This window comes from Lissotriton vulgaris, chromosome 1_1 (genome assembly GCF_964263255.1).
Source record: "Lissotriton vulgaris chromosome 1_1, aLisVul1.2, whole genome shotgun sequence".
Taxonomy (NCBI): Eukaryota; Metazoa; Chordata; class Amphibia; order Caudata; family Salamandridae; genus Lissotriton; species Lissotriton vulgaris.
Window position 1 is genome coordinate 1,063,791,943 of NC_141685.1, and position 16,370 is coordinate 1,063,808,312.

Sequence of the window (16,370 nt, forward strand, 5' to 3'; positions counted from 1 at the left end):
ATATCCTTCTTTTGAACGTGAGTCATCTGGCAGGATATCTAAGTTGAATATGACAGGGGCATGAGCGGAAATAAGGAACTAATTTCATCCCATACAGTATATTTCAAAATGTTATGAGTTAGAAATATGTAATCTAGCCTTGAGCAAGAATGGTGTACAGGGGAAAAATGTGAATTGCAAAACAACAGGGTTTACGTTTTGCCTAGCCCCAGATAAGCACCAGGAAAGTATTGAGTTTTCAAAACTGTATTGTATTTTGTTGAGATATATTTAGCTTGTCAGCGTCCATCTACGAAGGAATCTATCAATAGACTACAGTCTCCTCCCACTATTAAATTTTCAAAAAGACAATATAGTAATTATGTGGAGAAATGTTCCCAAAATTGTACATCAACACCTGTGGAACCATAAATACTGCAAACATTCACATGCCATAATCATCTGTAACTGTACTTGCAATATCAAGAGATAAAGATTTAAGAAAAATAATTACACAATTTTTGTTATGCTGTGTGGAGGAAAAGAGCACTTGACCAGCCAATCTTTTTTTGAGAAAAACAATACATTTGTCTTTCAGGTGGATTTTTGTAATAAGGTAATCTGGCATTATAGTTTCGATAAATGAGGGAGTAGTTTGAGTTTTGATTGGGTTTTGAAGTCCTTCAACATTCCGATAAAGAATGCACAAATTACTCATAGTAAATGGTCACGAAGGAGGGGGGATATAATATAGTTAAGTAAGCAACTTTTAGACATGTTGGAGACAAAATAGAGGTACAATATTATTGCAAAAAACAAGACAACAATAAAAAGAGGCTGTTAAAGTGAAGTTCAAAATATAATAAAAGAAGAGGAAGAAATGACAGAGAAGTGATAAGTAAAAGAAAATAAATAAATGAAGAGAAGGGGGATAAATGAACTCATTATAATGAAGAAAGAAGAGATGGCAGAAGACCAAAAGACTTTACCCAATACATGTATTCAAGAAAAAGTAAGAGCAATACCGGTAGGAGTAGGTGGAGAGCTAAAAAGGAAGAAGAGGTCAACTTCAGGCAGCCACCGACCTAACGATGAAATAGAAAAAGGATAAGAGAGAAAATGATAATAATAAATAAATATGAAGAATATAAAATTGTGGATCATATCAATAGAAAGGAGAAACATTTGAAAAGGGGATAATCACTTACCAACAATGGAAGGGACAATATGACAAGATGAAGGAAAGAAACATAAGAACATGGAAACATGGAACACATCAATCTGAGTATCAAGAATGTGCAAAATATCTATAAAGAAAAAGAAAATATTAAACAGTAGTCCATAACAAATGAGAAAAAAATTGGTCAACAAATGAGATTATTTAAGAAAATGAGGCAGTAGTGAGTCATTTGTAACAGGGGTCATCAATTCTTGCCAAAAGCCATTTCCTCCCCTTTTGTTGGAAATGGATGATTTTTTTCAAATCCTCTGGATTGTCAACAGTGGAAGTTTTGCCCTTGTAAGTAACCTTGGAGAAGAGGCCAAATCTGGCATTCATGGATCGTAAAGTCGGGCGCAGAGCCAGAAACTCTTTTCTTTTATTAGCTGCGGAACGAGCTATGTCCTGAGTGAGTAATATCTTCTGCTCTGAACAGAACATTTGTTTTCAATGCTTTGCAGAGGACAATCATAAGATCCAAGTACTGTAGAAAAAAGGAGATGTTACCTCTGGGGCGAGTGAAATTAGATTTGGAAGTGAATACAGCACCAACCTGGTGTCTCGAATATTTTGCTAGACCTTTATGGCTCTGCTCTCCTTGATCATGCCTGAGTCCTTTTAAGGTGGGCAGCTGACATTGAACCTTTGGCTATCTCTTGAATATCTCTTGACTATAGTATGTTGAGTTCAGAGACATCCTTTAATCCGACAATTTTGTGAATTTTGATCTTTAGAAATGCTATCAAGTCTGAGCCTTCTGTACCTTCAGGATCCCCATGAATCCTCAGGTTATTTTGCTCGTTACTGTTTTCTAAATCATCAGCTTTTTTTTTTTTAAGAATAGCAACTTCTTCAGACAAAAGATCAACTTTGGTTGGAACATCTTGGGTGTCTCTAATTCTTTGTTTGACCTCTGAGGTTCTAGAATCTAGTTAAGACCATTTTTCTTCAATTTGTCAAAGAGCGCATTCGCTTTCATCACAAAAGATTTTAAATTCTATATTTCATTCATATTATCCTCCAACGTTAAAGGAAGCTGATACTTTGTAGAGAAAACTGGACTCTTCTTTGCTTTTTTATTAACATACCCAGTCGATTTGTTACGGGGATTAATGAGAGGGGTAGGTGAAGTAAAAGACTTGGGGATAGAGGGGACTTGATTATCCATTCTTGAGGACAAATGGTATATGTTGTGCACCTAGTGAAAGTACTAAAACCTGTGGGAGTAACTGCTGACTGGAAAAGAGTCTGTCAACAAGACAAAGACAAGGGGGTTCTAATATTAAATTGCTGCCGCACATATACGCATCCTTGGAGTAGAGAAGAAAGGTCACATCAACATGATGAGCATTGAATCATCATCTTTTTCCTAAAGAGGCTCCACTCAGAGGACCTTTAGATGTGGCACCATAGAAAATGATCAGCACATTAATTAAAAACTGAAAATAAGTCCTTGTATCCAGAAACACTGCCACAGTACAGTACGGCACAAGAACAACACAGGGTCTAGGCTCCTAACCCAGCAAGGCTAAGCCCAATGCAAGTAATAAACAACACAAATGCCAATACTGGACTCCACTCTACAATTATTGTTTACCACCTATACGAATAAAACATATAATGGTCTGTTTACTTTAATGTCACTAGTTTATTTTGTATTTTTCTCATTAGTCACAACACTTTTGACTCTTTTTATAGAACCGATTTTTGTGCATATACAGAATCTACAATAGAAAACAATGAAAAACAATAATCAGCACTCACTATACATATTTACAACTCATCCACTCCAAACTTTGGCCAGCATTCATCCTTCAGTCACACAGAAACAGACTTACAACATAAAAAATGTGGACCTTTGCCAACAGTACAAATTGAATGAACAATTTATGAATCCTGATTGAGATCACGATGGAACCATATTACATTACAATATTCAGAAATAGAACTTGATTTCCTAGTTTCCTACCACAGTCCTTCTAATCTTTTATCACTGGCATAGGGCCAGGTAAGGGTCGACGCGTTTCGAAACCCCCAATTGCGGGGTTCTCCTCAGGACCAAACAATTCTTAACTCTAGTAGAATGGGTATCCCTGGGGGGTCATGCGGTGTAATCACAGATTTCTTAATACCGATGTATAGTGGTGAGCTCTTAGATGAAACTGAAAGAGGTTGGATTGCCCGGTGTCCACTTTGTCGTCTCCACGCCGGGTTGAATAGTCGTCAGGAGTGATGACTTCCTAAGCGTTCTATAACACACACAGAAAATACGATGAAGCAATCACAGGGAGCGGGTATAGTCTTGTCAAAAGTCCACTTCCTTCCTTGTCTTAAGTTACGATTCTGTCCATTGCGTTACTCCGTGAATCGTCCATTCATAAGGGTCGACGCGTTTCGAAACCCCCAATTGCAGGGTTCTCCTCAGGACCAAACAATTCTTAACTCTAGTAAAATGGATATCCCTGGGTGGTCATGTGGTGTAATCATAGATTTCTTATAGTCTTGCCAAAAGTCCACTTCCTTCCTTGTCTTAACTTACGATTCTGTCCATTGCGTTACTCCGTGAATCGTCCATGAATGGACGATTCACTGAGTAACGCAATGGACAGAATCGTAACTTAAGACAAGGAAGGAAGTGGACTTTTGACAAGACTATACCCGCTCCCTGTGATTGCTTCATCGTATTTTCTGTGTGTGTTATAGAACGCTTAGGAAGTCATCACTCCTGACGACTATTCAACCCGGCGTGGAGACGACAAAGTGGACACCGGGCAATCCGACCTCTTTCAGTTTCATCTAAGAGCTCACCACTATACATCGGTATTAAGAAATCTGTGATTACACCGCATGACCCCCCAGGGATACCCATTCTACTAGAGTTAAGAATTGTTTGGTCCTGAGGAGAACCCCGCAATTGGGGGTTTCGAAACGCGTCAACCCTTACCTGGCCCTATGCCAATGATAAAAGATTAGAAGGACTGTGGTAGGAAACTAGGAAATCAAGTTCTATTTCTGAATATTGTAATGTAACATGGTTCCATCGTGATCTCAATCAGGATTCATAAATTGTTCATTCAATTTGTACTGTTGGCAAAGGTCCACATTTTTTATGTTGTAATTACGTTTCTGTGTGACTGAAGGATGAATGCTGGCCAAAGTTTGGAGTGGATGAGTTTTAAATATGTATAGTGAGTGCTGATTATTGTTTTTCATTGTTTTCTATTGTAGATTCTGTATATGCACAAAAATCGGTTCTGATAAAAAGAGTCTAAAGTGTTTTGACTGATGAGAAAAATACAAAATAAACTAGTGACGTTAAAGTAAACAGACCATTATATGTTTTATTCGTATAGGTGGTAAAGAATAATTGTAGAGTGGAGTCCAGTATTGGCATTTGTGTTGTTTATTACAGTACAGTACGGCAGCATGGCTCTGTAAATCAAAACATCAGGATAATGGCAGGAGAAAATGAGGGGCGGCTCTGAGTAAGAAGGGGTGGCATGCGAGCAAATGAAGCCGCAAAGATCGGTGAGTGGTCGGAAAACTCACCTAGCCACTCCCCCACAGTTCCAATTTCGAAACTGCTAGCCGGTTCTCATTGGAAAAGGAGTGCTCCGTAATTATTCCCAAGAAAGTACGCGAGAAGTTGGAGAGCTAAGTTCTGGGTGCCATCTGTGCACCTCTCCTACCCTCAATATTTTTGTATATCAATATTGTTATTGTCGATATTCATCAGTACAACCTATAAACCTTAACCCTAATTCAAGTATAGATGATGGACTTATGACAATTGTGCTTCTTTTAAAGTAATATCAAGAACATGAGTTTCTAGTTTTGGTTCACAAAGGCCACATCCATGTCAGGTTTTTCAGAATGTCCACAAAAGATACATGTGCATGCTATGAATCTAAATGGATGAAAGTTAGATTCAATGTATGTTAATTTATCTTACATTAATACTGTATCAGCAGAGGTTTTTCTGTACAGCCAGCTACGGTATGATCTTCCTTTGCCTACACTGGACACCTATGCAGTTTACAACAGAAAGTGAAACAGACACACTAAGTCCTGGGGTTTGTGTATGCCATCATTGTCTATTCATGTATGTTTCTATACCTCTGTTTGTCTCACTGAACAGCTGGTTCTGCCACTTGGATGATGACAACTACTTGAACCTTGATGCCCTGCTGTTGCTTCTGCAGTCCTATTCTTATGAACATAGTCTCTACATTGGAAAACCCAGTCTGAACCGACCCATCCAGGCGGCCGAACCAATGGCTAACAACAAGACGGTAATTTACACCACTTTGGTGGGGGGGTCGATGAGGGTGGCAGGTCAGTCTTACAAAAGACTGTCACTGACACATGGTGGAAGTTGGAAGTGCTGACAGTCAGCATCTCAAAATTTGAAGGTCCACGAGCGACGAGAGGGCCTTGTTTTGGACACATTAAGCTATGCAAATGGTTACATTCGTATGAGTTTTAAACAGATATGTATAAATATTTGAGGGGCTACCAGACATGTAAATTCTTTTTCCTGCAGGCGACTCCTTACGGTTTTACCTGTGTGCTTAAGGCTCATGCATATGTCTCTCTTCTTTCATAGAGGCCTGTGTTTTTCTGGTTTGCAACTGGCGGGGCAGGCTTTTGCATCACCCGCAAACTGGCAGGCAGGATGGCGCCGTGGGTCAGGTGAGTGGAAATGCCCCAGAGAGAGTGATGTTTTATGGCACAATCAGAGAGAGAACTGCATTTGCTCAATTGGCTTAACTTAGACGGGGTGATAATTAAGGGGTTGAGGTGGTGAAAAGCTGATACTGGGATTTGTAATCTAAGATAAAACTAGAAGCAGTTTCGTAGGGAGAGTTCACGTTCACATAAGTTATCTCAGGCGTGGTGTGGGAGGGAGGCATGGTGTGGGAGGGAGGCCAATTGAGAGACAGGGCAAGAAGACCAGAACATCCAGCTGAGGTCTCCCTCTTGTCTCTATTGTATGAGAGTCCCCCTCCTGAAGGCAACTCCTCATATTCCACACCCATTGCCCTCTCGTCATCCCCCTGCCACAAATAGCTCCTAGTTACACTACAGTACCCCATATCAATTTCAAACCTACTCATGCTTTTCCAACTTCTGCATCCCATGCTTCCTCAAACTACCCGGCCACCGGTCCCTCACCGTATCCGCTCTATAATTTCCGTATGCAATATTGACTTTCAACGTAGTCCTTCTACCCACTGCCATTCTCTTCACAGGCACTAACTACTGCTTACCCACCCTCTGCTAACCCTTACTCTACACAACCCCAAGCCTACCACCATTATCTTCTCAGTCCCTGGCCGCCACTTCCCCTAATATCTGCTATCCCTACAGCTAGACTCCCCTAGGCCTATCATTATTCCTTTCTCTAGCCTCTACCACTCTGCATCTCTAGTATTTATTTATTTAGTAGTACCCCTACCTTCCTGTTGGTACTGTCCCACCTCCTTTTGGTTCTCTAGCTTACCCTATCTTGTAAAATATACTCCCATTTACCTCACATCATACCAGCCAGGATCAACAATACCACTGCCTTTCATACCCTTAAGTTCTACACTCCTATCTAGCTGTCGCCTTTATTTGTCCAACTCATAGCCTTATCTCGCCTTGCATACTTTGATCATACACTAGACCTCATTTTAGAAGGCAGAGGTAAGTGGACCAGGCCTCTCTAATCCTTAGATGGCACCCTGCTTCCTGGTCCACCCACTGTCCATTCATAAGTGTAGGAGCAGCTCTCTGTTAGTTTTTAATGACTAGGGTACGCAGTGTTTGAAATGGAAAAATAGAACTGCAGGTACTCTGTACCAGAGTACCGTCTTGTTTCTAAAAAGTGCCGGTACTCTCCATTTAAAAGTATTACGTCTCTTGAGAAGTGCCGGTACACTCCCTCTCAAAATAAAAAAGTGCCAGTACTTAGAACCGGGCAGGACCAGCCCATTTAAAGCACTAAAGGTGCACATTTAAGACCCATTTCTCTGCCTAATTGTCTCGCTTGGAAGATAACTAGCAATATCTGTGTGGAATAGTTGTGAAGTCAGCAGGTAGGGAAGCTGATGTTTTCACATCCTTTCCCACCCACAAATAAAGAGTATACTGCAACTATCCCACTACAATAAAATACACGGAATGCACCTCTCATCAGAAGCGAATGAAGATCTAAAGACTGTAAAATGACAGAAACAACCTGAAAAGAGTTAAAGGATGTGAAAAAGCAGGACCAATATAAAAATAGTTAAAGACAGTTACATAACAGAACCAATCTGAACATAGGTTTTGCTTTCCTGGGAAAGGAAAATAACAATATGGAATCATGACAAGTATCTTATTAGTGCTTTATTTTCCTCCTACTGTGAAGCCATTCCTAACTTGCCATGCTATATGAAAAATACATTAAACAGAAAGTGAACAACCTGAATGGTGTATCCTAGGCACTGGTTTCAATATACACAATCTAGATCATTCTATTATTAATATATTTAAATAGATTGATAGTGAAATCATTTCAATGTTTGAACAGAGCTTGTATAAACATTTGGTGAGGGGGGGGGGGGGGTTTAATTTGACAAATGTGCCCCATGCCTATTACATAGATCAGCAGTTTTTAACCTGTCCAGAGACCACACAGGGTCAGTAATGACTACACAGGGGGTCCGCGGCAGCTTTTCAAATAAATAATAGTAACAGAATAATAAAGTTTATTTAAATAAAGAAGCAAAATATAAATTTGAAAATGTTTACACGTTCTGTAAATGTGAAGGAAATGGAATTATGAGGCTAAAAATTAAATTGATATATTCAAATTGATTCATGGGGGCAGTCCAAATACATCCAACAGAATATACTATGGATAATGGGTGACCTTAATCCAATTTATAAAAGCTCCAACCTTTCGATTAAAATTAAAATTTAGATTGATTTTGTATTTGTTTATGAATTGAACTAAATATTTCATCATTTGTTTATTTGTTTGATGACTGCTGCTTGTTTCTGTATTTGTGTGTATTATTTTGCAGTTCAAATTATCAGAATTGCTTAAGACAGAGTCCCAGAATTCAAATGAGGACTCAGTTGGGGGTCACCCAATTCCAATATTGATTTAGTGGGGGTCCCCGGATTCTAGTAAGGATTAAGTGGAGGTACACAAAACTCAAAAGGTTACAAACCACTGATCTACATATACATGCCATAAGAACATATTTTCTCCCCTCAAGTATGATGTATGTATAGGTACTTAGGGATGGCAAGTGGTGAAAGCTACAATGAGAACACACTACAGCATATAAAATAACAGATTTTGAAGGTAAAGACACACATCTATTGAGATTTTCTAAAAAATAAAAACACTGAGGGGCCCATTAGGATGGCGGGCGGCTTGGCCCCTTCTGGCCGGCGTAGCCACCGCTGGCCCGGCGGGGGCCATCCGCCCGCCATACATACCCTGAAAGACCCCTCACCATATTAGTATGGCTGGGGGGTCCGCGGCAGATGGAAAGACTGTTCGCCGCTTTTCCGCAGGCCGACTCGTCGACCAGGCGCAAAAGGGGGATGATATGGTGGTAGCGTCTGCAAGACACGGCCATCCATATTAAGATGCAGGTGGAGAGCAGCCTTTCCATGGCGGCGTGGCCGCCATGGCATACGGATTCTGCTGTTGGGGCCCGTTGTGAGCCCCTAAGGTGTGGGGGGTTGCGGGGTGCATGGTTTCCCCCTCTCATTGCAATGCACTACGTGGCAGGCACCACATGGTGCCTGCCATGTAGTGCATGTCAATGCTGTGCACAGTACTTTTACATTGTGAGTGGGTCTGCAGCCAGCAGATCCACCCACAATGTAAAAAGGCCCAAGATGCACCCGCCAATGTGTTGGGCGCATCCTAATGCCAATGGCGGGACTGACCCAACTTCGGCGGTCGGTCCCTGGCTCCCTTGCAATGGCGGGCGGACTTTGTCCGCCTGCCATTGTAATAGCCCCCATACTAGCACTACACAAGTATCTTAGTTATTCCAGAATAATGCATGGACTTAAACTGTCAAATACTGGTGAACATTCACACCTAGCTAGTCAAGGATTCTGAATAGAACAATTATGTTTTATAGTACATGGGAGACTAAAAAACCTGTATACAAGTCAGTATCTAATTACTTTATTACAGACAACTTGTAATGTTTGGTGTCCCCTGTAATAAAGAGGTGACATAGCTGCTCAATTCAAACAACTTATTACAGTTGAGGTCTGACCTCATAATGTCTGCTGCCAGAGCCTGCAGCTAATGGAAAAGGCAGGAGTTTAATTGAAGAGCAAAAACTAAACCTGGCTTTCCCTTCTTTTGGTCTGTTTTTCTAGCTCAACAGTGGTAGGCAAAAAGGAGATATTTATGACAACATGATTATTTTCTACATGCTTCAGGAAATATAAAATCCCTCTGCATGTTTCGACACATTCTGAGCTACAGTGTTTTTTTAAATCTGACTTCTCTTAAGCTAATTTTAATATATATTTTTAAATAAATGTTTAACTGCTTTGATGGGAGTGTTTATTTTTGCACTACATATTCTACTTTCATTTTTCATGACTGGAAACAACCTATTTCTTTCATATGAAAGAGCAACACACCAAGGATTTAAATGGATGAGCAGCAATGGTGATAGTATGAACATGTACTATTAGGCAATAAGGTACCCCCTGTCATACATTATAAGGAAATTGCAAGTCACCTTTGAGTTCCACGACCTTATAAAAATATTGTATTCTACAATCAATAGCAACTTCAAAAGTAAAATTTACTAATGGTGGGTGAAATCACATAATTTATTTTCTCAATTTCATGAACTGCAATAAAAAGTTCACAAAATTATGTTTTAGAGCAAAATGTGGTTTGCCGACCTCTCACTTTTTTTTAAGGCGTGCATGCACTTCGAGTAAAAAGTCTCATGAGATACCATCAGGAGACCTCTTTTCCATCAAGAAATTTCTCTTGCCGATTTATTTTCCGTTTGAATGAACCTATCAGGCTCAAAAACGAAACAGCATTGTGTAATGCAAAATTTCAAGTAATTTCGGGAATTTTGCTTAACATTACATTTGGAAATTATCTGAATTTCAAACATTTATTAAATTTCCCTCTGGTCTGGTTTATAAATCAAACAGCCCTGCTATCATATAACGCCATATGAAATTATTGTAACACGATAATCAACCACAAGGGAGAGAGATTTGTAAATGTAACCATAATTCCAGACAATATTAGGTTTTACACATTGTTTATAGTACCTTTTTTTGTTTTTAAAGGAAAATGGGCATTACAAATTGCATTGCATAATACTGATCCATGCAGCCATTTACTGTACTACTTTCTAGCATTAATACTTATTGGAACCCTTTATGTACTGACATAATGCAATTTCAGTGAATTATGCATAATAAATAATTAGTAGTTATGACATAATTCCTGTGAAAAACAAGCTTTAAAACTATTTATGGTAAATTGCGTTACCACAACACCCCATCTTGACACTTTAGGTACTTTAGGCATTCTCTGTAGCCAAAATATCCATGCCTGTGGTTATCTCTCGGCATGGTGAAACCTAGCGTTCACCGAATGCAAGTACCCTGCAGCCAGTTAGGCACTGCCAGAGGCGGTGCCCACTTAACACTGGACATGGGCTGCACTGATGCTTTGCGATCTAGTCCTGCTACTCTTCACACACAATATGCCCAGTCTATTAGACCTAGCATTACTAAAAAATATGAAAGATTTGGCTTTTTAGACATGTCAAAATTGCGGTTGGTGTCTATACATAGGAGATCTCCTAGAAACCCTCTGCTTATTTTTGCCTCTCTCCCATGCATCCTCTTGGCAATCCACATGCTTGTTCACTGCTCCTGGATCCTACATCCTGGAGCCAGCCCAGATGCAGACTCCGCTCCACCACGCCCTATTCCTCTTCCAGCCTCACCACTTCTGCACTCCATGATTTATTGTACACTATTCATTATTTTACCCACCACAACTTCCTTGTAGCTCCACCACCCACATTACTACATCACCAACCCTCAGGCCCCTCTCAGACACTATTTCTCACACACACCTTATATGGCCATAGTGTACAATTCCCTACAAGCTAATCTCATTTACTTCTCATTCCAGAATCCCAGCCCTAACTAAACACACTCTTCCATTTATCACAGCTGCCAAACTAGGCACTAGTGGAGTGAGGGATTGCATGCCCCTAGGAACAAATATCATGAAAATATGGAATAAACCACCAAGTTTCACTAAATGTCATAAATGTCCCTTTTTTAATTAATCATCTAGGAAGAACAATATAGGTTTAATGTAACATCCTTAGGCATTTTCTGCGATCTGACTCCTTAATCTCATCTCCCCAAAGTCTAAGTTCCTTAGCGCCCCTCTTACTCCTTAATCTCACCTCACCTCCTCAAAACCCCTCAGATGCCATATTTTCACCTACCTTATGCCCCCTGGCTTATGAACATCATATCCTCTAAAGACTATCTAGTGAGGGCGTGGCCAAGATGGCTGCACGGTAGGACGTGTTGCGATCAAGCTCCTGCCTGCCGCCCGCCCTAGTATGTTTTAACGCAGGCCTTTCCTCAGCACAAACCCATCCGAGCACCGTGCCGCTGCCTGGAATACGGGGGGCACCAACTGGCGCGTCACAAGACCGGTGATCCCAGCCATAAGCCAGCATTGCAACAACTCCCCGGCCGGGGCCTGCAGCCTGCACCTAGCCCTCCTGAGAAGTCGCATGGAGCGAGATCCACAGGGCGAACCGGCGATGCATGACCCTTAGGAACCGGCCTCCACTCCATACAGCTCCGCGGGGCCCCGCCGCCTCCTGTAGTGACGGGGCCAGTAGAGAGCGACCCACGCCAGTAAGATTGTCCAATACCCCGTTTCCTGTATACAAGGTGCCCAGCAGCGGAACGAGGCCCCGGCCTCTAGTGACTGCCTACCTCGCGCCCAAAGTCCTCCGACCCAACACCCTTCCCACGCAGAAACGGCGAGATCCGAGAGGCAACTGAGGACTCCTAGTATACCGGACCTCCCCTGCCTGATGCCGGATGACCCCGGGGTCTGGAGCCTATGGAGGGGTCGGTTGCCCAGAGGGAACGGCCGGTTGGCCCGGAGCACCCCTCTCCAGGAGGCCACGAACTGCGCCACGTGGCGCGGTGGGACAGGAGCTCCTGGGACAGCTGTGGTGCAGACGCCGATGACGAATCTCGGCACCTGGCCTTCTGAGAGACACGGGCCTCCGCCCTTGACAGAGTCCGGTGCCTAACACTGGAGATTTGGCGCATGAGTGGACAGCACCTCTCCCCTGGACAACAACACAAAGTAAGGAGCGCGGACGCCTGGGGGGGACTGTGAAAGCCCACGGAGGGGACCAAGTGGGACGGAGTGCACTGGGCAGGGACGCTAATGCACTGACCTGTCCCTCCCCTATGGAATAAGCCCTTGGATCTACCGCACCAGTAAGCAGCACCCACAACTCATCAGCAGGAGCTGCCTTGCCTGGCCCAAGCTCCCATGGATGACCCAAAGACAGAACTTGCTCTGTAGCATCCGAACGCAAGTTGCAACAACCAAACAATTTGGCCTGGTTTTAACGGGGTGCCTAGCAGTGCGCCACTGCAGAGAACCTCCTCTCAACGCTCTCAGTCCCTGAGCCGAAGCAGCGCCACTGCTCTGGAGCCTGCTCCCAGCTCTCGCCACTCAACAGACTGACTACACCCAGACCACCTCCCAGCTTCACTATTGCAACCTCCCAGGAACCAACGAGACCCTGGACTATGTCCACTACGAGGGCGAAAAAAGAAAAATCATTAAAAGACCTGTTCGCTCGCCAACAGAACCCATCCACCATGGTGCACTCCGCCTCGGGGGGGCTCGACGTCTGGGAACACGAGGGACCAGGAGAGGAGTCCATAACTCAGGCTTTCTTCAAGTCCCTCTTTACAGCCCTAAGGGAGGATCTGCAGAAGGTGAAGAAAGACCTCACCTCCGAAGTAAAATACATTCGCAGGGACATGGATGGCATCAGAAGAGGGTCGCTACTCTGGAGGATAAAGGAAACAATGGAGACATTCAATGGTCTAGCCTTCAACAGGAAGTGATACGACTACAGGATCAGCAGCTTGACTTACAGCTTCACCTAGAAGACCTGTAGAACCGCTCTCGGAGACATAACGTCTGCATCTGGGAAGTGAAAGCTACAGCAGACACTAATGATCTATTCACCTTCTCTAGGGAGCTCTATAATCACATTCTTGGTGCCTCGCCCGATGCTCCCATCAAATTAGACTGGGCCCATAGAGTTGTGCCCCCTTGGATGGGCAACGCTCCACCTGCAGACATTATTGTCTGCGTGCATGATTTCAGGACCAAGGAGGAGATCTTAAAAAAGGCCAGAGCCATGCACCCATTCTCCTTCTGGGGATAGACCCCAGTGCTATTCCAGGACCTGGCTCTCCTCACCCTTCATAAGAGAGGCCAGTTCAGACCCGTTACAGACTACCTCTGCCATCAGGGTGTCCCCTACTCATGGGGCCATCCATTCATACTCATATTCAAGCACAACGGAAAAATGACACAGCTGAGCTCCCTCTCAGAAGTCCGCCAGTTGTTAGGAATTCTACCCCCGTTCAAGGAAGATGAGCGTCGCAGTGCAGCCACCGATCCGGAGGTCTCCCCATCAGGCTGGAGATGACAAGGCCGATGACGATGAAGCAAGCGGCCTGATCAGTCTGAGATTGCCAAAGGCCAACAGGCAGTCCTTGAATTTATGTCAGAAACTTCCATATGAGTGGGTCGGCTGACTTTGCTCTCTATCATTGATTCTGGGGTGGGCGCGGGCGGGACGGGAGCTCGGACACTTGGTCATAACATGGACCCCACACTGACCCTTCTCCGGTCATCCAGCGATGACAGACTTTACACCAAAACTCCACTTCAATTTTGTAGTTTTGCATTTGATTCCTTGTTCCTTATTTAGGTCTCGCTGGCGTTGCAGCGCGAAGCGCTGCCGCCAATGAGACTTATAGCTTTAGTGTTTGCCTCCAGGGGAGACAGACCTGGAGACAGACCTGTGCACGAGCCGATTCTAGTATGGGCACGAGCCGATTCAGGTCTGTGAACGCGCCTCACAGTGGATCGGCTTGAGCGCGTTAATTAAAGCGGAGCACGTCAGGCGCCCAAGTAGCAATTATCACAGCATGAGACCCCACTTATCACAGCATGTCAACAGGCGCCCTAGGCTGCTGGAGCACTCAACTATAATTAATGTGCAGTTGAGTGCTCCAGCAGCGTGGGGCGCCTCTCGGCATGCTGTGATAATTATTACTTTGGGGCCTCATGCTGTGATAATTCTCACTTTCTGTGTTGTGATCGGGAGCAGGCGTATTACTGGTGCTACCGCTACGCCTTCATTAGTCATAAAAGCTGCATAATTAGGGCGGCATGTTTAGACATTTTTACGTGCATTTTTACGTATTTAAACGTGCAGCACTGAACATTTTCAAAGAAGGCGAATCAGCAACATTCATTGGAGACACGACACGACCTATTTGAAGACGCTTGTTTTACTGGGGTAAGTTATGTGAACTGTTTAGTTTCTTTACTTTATTATAGTATAACTGGCAGGAGATGATGGTATGAGGCAAGTGTGGCAAATGTATAATTATGCGTACACCATATAAAAGCAAGTTGCAAAATGTCCGGTGTTGGGCGGATGGGTTCACTGTGCTGTTGCGTCGCCTGTCGGTGTGGTTATGAGTGCATGTGACTAGCTGGCGACATGTCCTTGTATTGTTACTTGCCTGAGGGTAAGATGGTTATTTCACTGCAGCTGGAGTCGGACTCTAGACACAAATGTGGTGGAAAACAATAACAGGTGCTTCGTAGGCTTCTATTATGCTTGCAGTACTATTTCCTCCCTCTTTATCACAACACTCTCGTCCAGAGTCACAATCTAGTACCGGGCCTGTATATATATCCACACAGGCAGTAATTTTAAAGGAATAAACAACTTAACCTGCATCAAAAATGAAAAATAGCTTGAATGTAAGGACTGTGGCGAAGGCAGACCATGAGCTGTGTGAAGGCAGCACTGCAGCTCTGCTCTGCTTTCTTAACTTTGTTGAGACTTACCGGTTCGGTTCCGGTCCGTTCGTGGTGGGCCCGGCGGCCGGGATATGCACTGCCTTGATTAGTCTAACTAACTAGGCCTGGCCTGCCAGCCTGCCCGCCTCACGTGGTGCTGCTGCCAGTCTTCACATCGTCGTCGGAGGGTCGGGTGAAATCGCGCTAGCCCGCACAGGCACTCAGACCTTGAATGGCTGTTAGGGAGTCGGTGGTGGGGCGTGGACGTGTGGCAATGCGCAATCTGAAAAAATCTGCGCATTCTGCCTGCCACCGCACAGCCACAGCCGCCACAAAACCAAAATACAGCCCAAAATCAGTGCCCCGCCCACTGGGCCGGCCACACTGTGACTAAAGTTTAACTCAGAGCCGCGGCCTCCAGGCAATCAACAAGATTCTCTTTTTGGCACAGCCAGGGCAGGCCAGGCTCACCACAGCTTCGTTAGGAGTGAGACTGAGCCATTCGGGAGATGGACGCGCAGACAGTACTGCGGACGAGAAGTAGTTGCACAATATTCTTTGCTACTGCCAAGTCCAGTAGTGAGGTACTAAACTATATCATAAATAAAAAACAATGATGTGCAGCAATCCGTGTACCCCCGGCCCCGATAATTAAGTGCCGGTGCTAAGAATCCGGAAAGCACCGGCACAAATTAAGCACTGGGTTGTGCATGTGACATGTTGACTGGTTGCCCTTGCACGGTTGATGTAGTGCTGATATTAAGACTACACCTGCAGTCCTGGCCTGGCTGAGGATTTCTGGGGTGCAGGAGTAGAGTGCGCTGTATGTGTGGTTGGGATACGGTACAGGGCAGGAGGGTGCATGGGCTGGTGTGGAATCATGTGTCACCTGACCTATTTCATTTCCAGGGTGCTTTCCAGGGTGCGAAGCCATAAAAGAGGTGGGTTCGAGCTGTGCTGGTGCTGGGGCAGGCCCCTGAGTTTCCACAGACCCACCAAAGATATCATGGA

The 16,370-nt window shown here is 43.9% G+C and overlaps 1 protein-coding gene across 1 annotated transcript in view; it reads left to right on the plus strand.

Moving 5' to 3' along the window:
• MFNG (MFNG O-fucosylpeptide 3-beta-N-acetylglucosaminyltransferase) overlaps nucleotides 1–16,370 on the plus strand; it is a 119,777-nt gene that overhangs the window by 55,145 nt on the left and 48,262 nt on the right. Inside the window, exons 4-5 of the mRNA XM_086936455.1 lie at nucleotides 5,337–5,490; nucleotides 5,805–5,890. Coding sequence (XP_086792581.1) covers nucleotides 5,337–5,490; nucleotides 5,805–5,890 — 240 coding nt within the window. The remainder of the gene's footprint in view (nucleotides 1–5,336; nucleotides 5,491–5,804; nucleotides 5,891–16,370) is intronic.